Raw genomic sequence first — 1587 nt, 5'->3', positions numbered from 1 at the left:
GTAAGGTGGTCATCCAACCTCCTCTTAAAAACCCCCAGGGTGGGAGCCTGCACCACCTCACTTGGAAGCTGGTTCCAGACTCTAGCCGCCCTGACCGTGAAGTAGCGCCTCCTGATGTCCATGGGGTTGGAAATTTGGGGGCAGGGTGAATGAGAGTGAGACCTGCTGCAAGATTCACTGCTACAAAGCCCCAGCAGGCATACATGTCAGCAGTAGGAAGGAACAAGCAATGGGTACAGTAACAACTGTGCTGCTGCTTGCCCTATTGCTGCTCAGCCCACTGCGCCCAGATTCAACCTGGGAGGCTCCTGGTGGTTTAGATCCCACCCAGGGACCTGGACAGGTTTGAGACTTCCTGATCTACAAGCAATGCTGACTGCCCCCCCCATTGGTTCAGTATAGCTCTTGGAAGGAGCAGCAGGCACATGACAGTAAGGCTATGAAGAGCTTAGTTTGCAGGACTTAAGTTAAGTGCCTGTCATTCATTCTAGGACAGGACAGAACCTGCTCACAGCAGAGACCGTGGTTACTGTCCATCTGTGCCAGCTCCACAGGGCTTCAGAACTCGGACAGCACCTCCTATAGACGAGTATCTGTATGAGGTCTGGTATTAGCTGTCTCCCCTTGTATAAAATGCTGGCAGGAGCTAGAGGCCACCTGGCTTCTGCAGGGGGTGGTGTTCAATACCTTCATGGGATTGTTTAGCTCTTCTTCATCCCGCTCCTTCTGCATTCGCTTCTCTTCCTCCTCCAGAAGTTTCTCCGCTTGGAAGTTGCGTGTGGCCCCGTGCTCCATGGTGTAGTCCGTGTTCTCAGGATCTGTCTGAGGAAAGCAGGGCGGGGGGTGGGGGGAAGACAAGGCAACAGTTGGACATGTACCATGTGCTCTGGGAAGATACTGTGCCAGTCGCAGCCAACACATTCAGGGTTGACTTCAAACAGCTCATCTGCATTTCAAAGTGATGCAATCCTTTTGGTGTTGTTTTATTCACACCACTGCTCCAGTAGCTCCTCTTGCCAAAGGAAAGATCACTTACAGCCTAGAAATGCTCACCATCCTGCTAACACAGCTGGGCTACCTTAGTGCCCTGTTCTGATCTTATAAAAATCAGACTGTTAGAAGGGGAACATGCTTCAATCAGCGTAACCCCAAAATCTGATGTTATAACAGCAACACTGACGGGAAACGTGCCCCCTTCAGGGGCTAGAGCGGCTATCTCCCAACACCCCTGATCTAACCAGTGTACCAGGCTCCCTGACCTAGCAACAAGTCCAGACGAGACACAGCGGTCAAGAGGCATACCTTGAATGTGATCTCTGCTAGGCACCGGGTGCACTTGATGTAGAAGCGGAAGATGGGGAGCCCCAAGTACATCTCATTCTGCACCGTCTCCTTGCGGGCGTTAAACTTTTTGCCCTTGTAGATGTACTCCCCACATGTCTTGCACCTGAAGAGGGAGAGAGGAATCCAGCGTAATGCAAAAAAGAACAGGAGCAAGAGTCTAACTAACGTACAGGCAGCCTGAGCCCACTGTCCACCCAGCAACCTCATTCCCAACAGCCATTCTAGGAACCCCAAACGCCCACA

The 1587-nt window shown here is 52.0% G+C and overlaps 1 protein-coding gene across 1 annotated transcript in view; it reads right to left on the bottom strand.

Moving 5' to 3' along the window:
• Positions 1-1587, bottom strand: part of CCDC94 (coiled-coil domain containing 94) — a 12267-nt gene that overhangs the window by 4373 nt on the left and 6307 nt on the right. Inside the window, exons 3-4 of the mRNA XM_019513397.1 lie at positions 1303-1447; positions 688-822 (exon numbers count right to left, since the gene is read on the bottom strand). Of these exons, the coding sequence (XP_019368942.1) occupies positions 688-822; positions 1303-1447 (280 nt within the window). The remainder of the gene's footprint in view (positions 1-687; positions 823-1302; positions 1448-1587) is intronic.

This window comes from Gavialis gangeticus, unplaced genomic scaffold (assembly GCF_001723915.1).
Source record: "Gavialis gangeticus isolate Ggan-Ray unplaced genomic scaffold, GavGan_comp1, whole genome shotgun sequence".
NCBI lineage: Eukaryota > Metazoa > Chordata > Crocodylia > Gavialidae > Gavialis > Gavialis gangeticus.
Note: the sequence above shows the minus strand (reverse complement) of the source record. Positions and strands in the feature narration are given on the sequence as shown.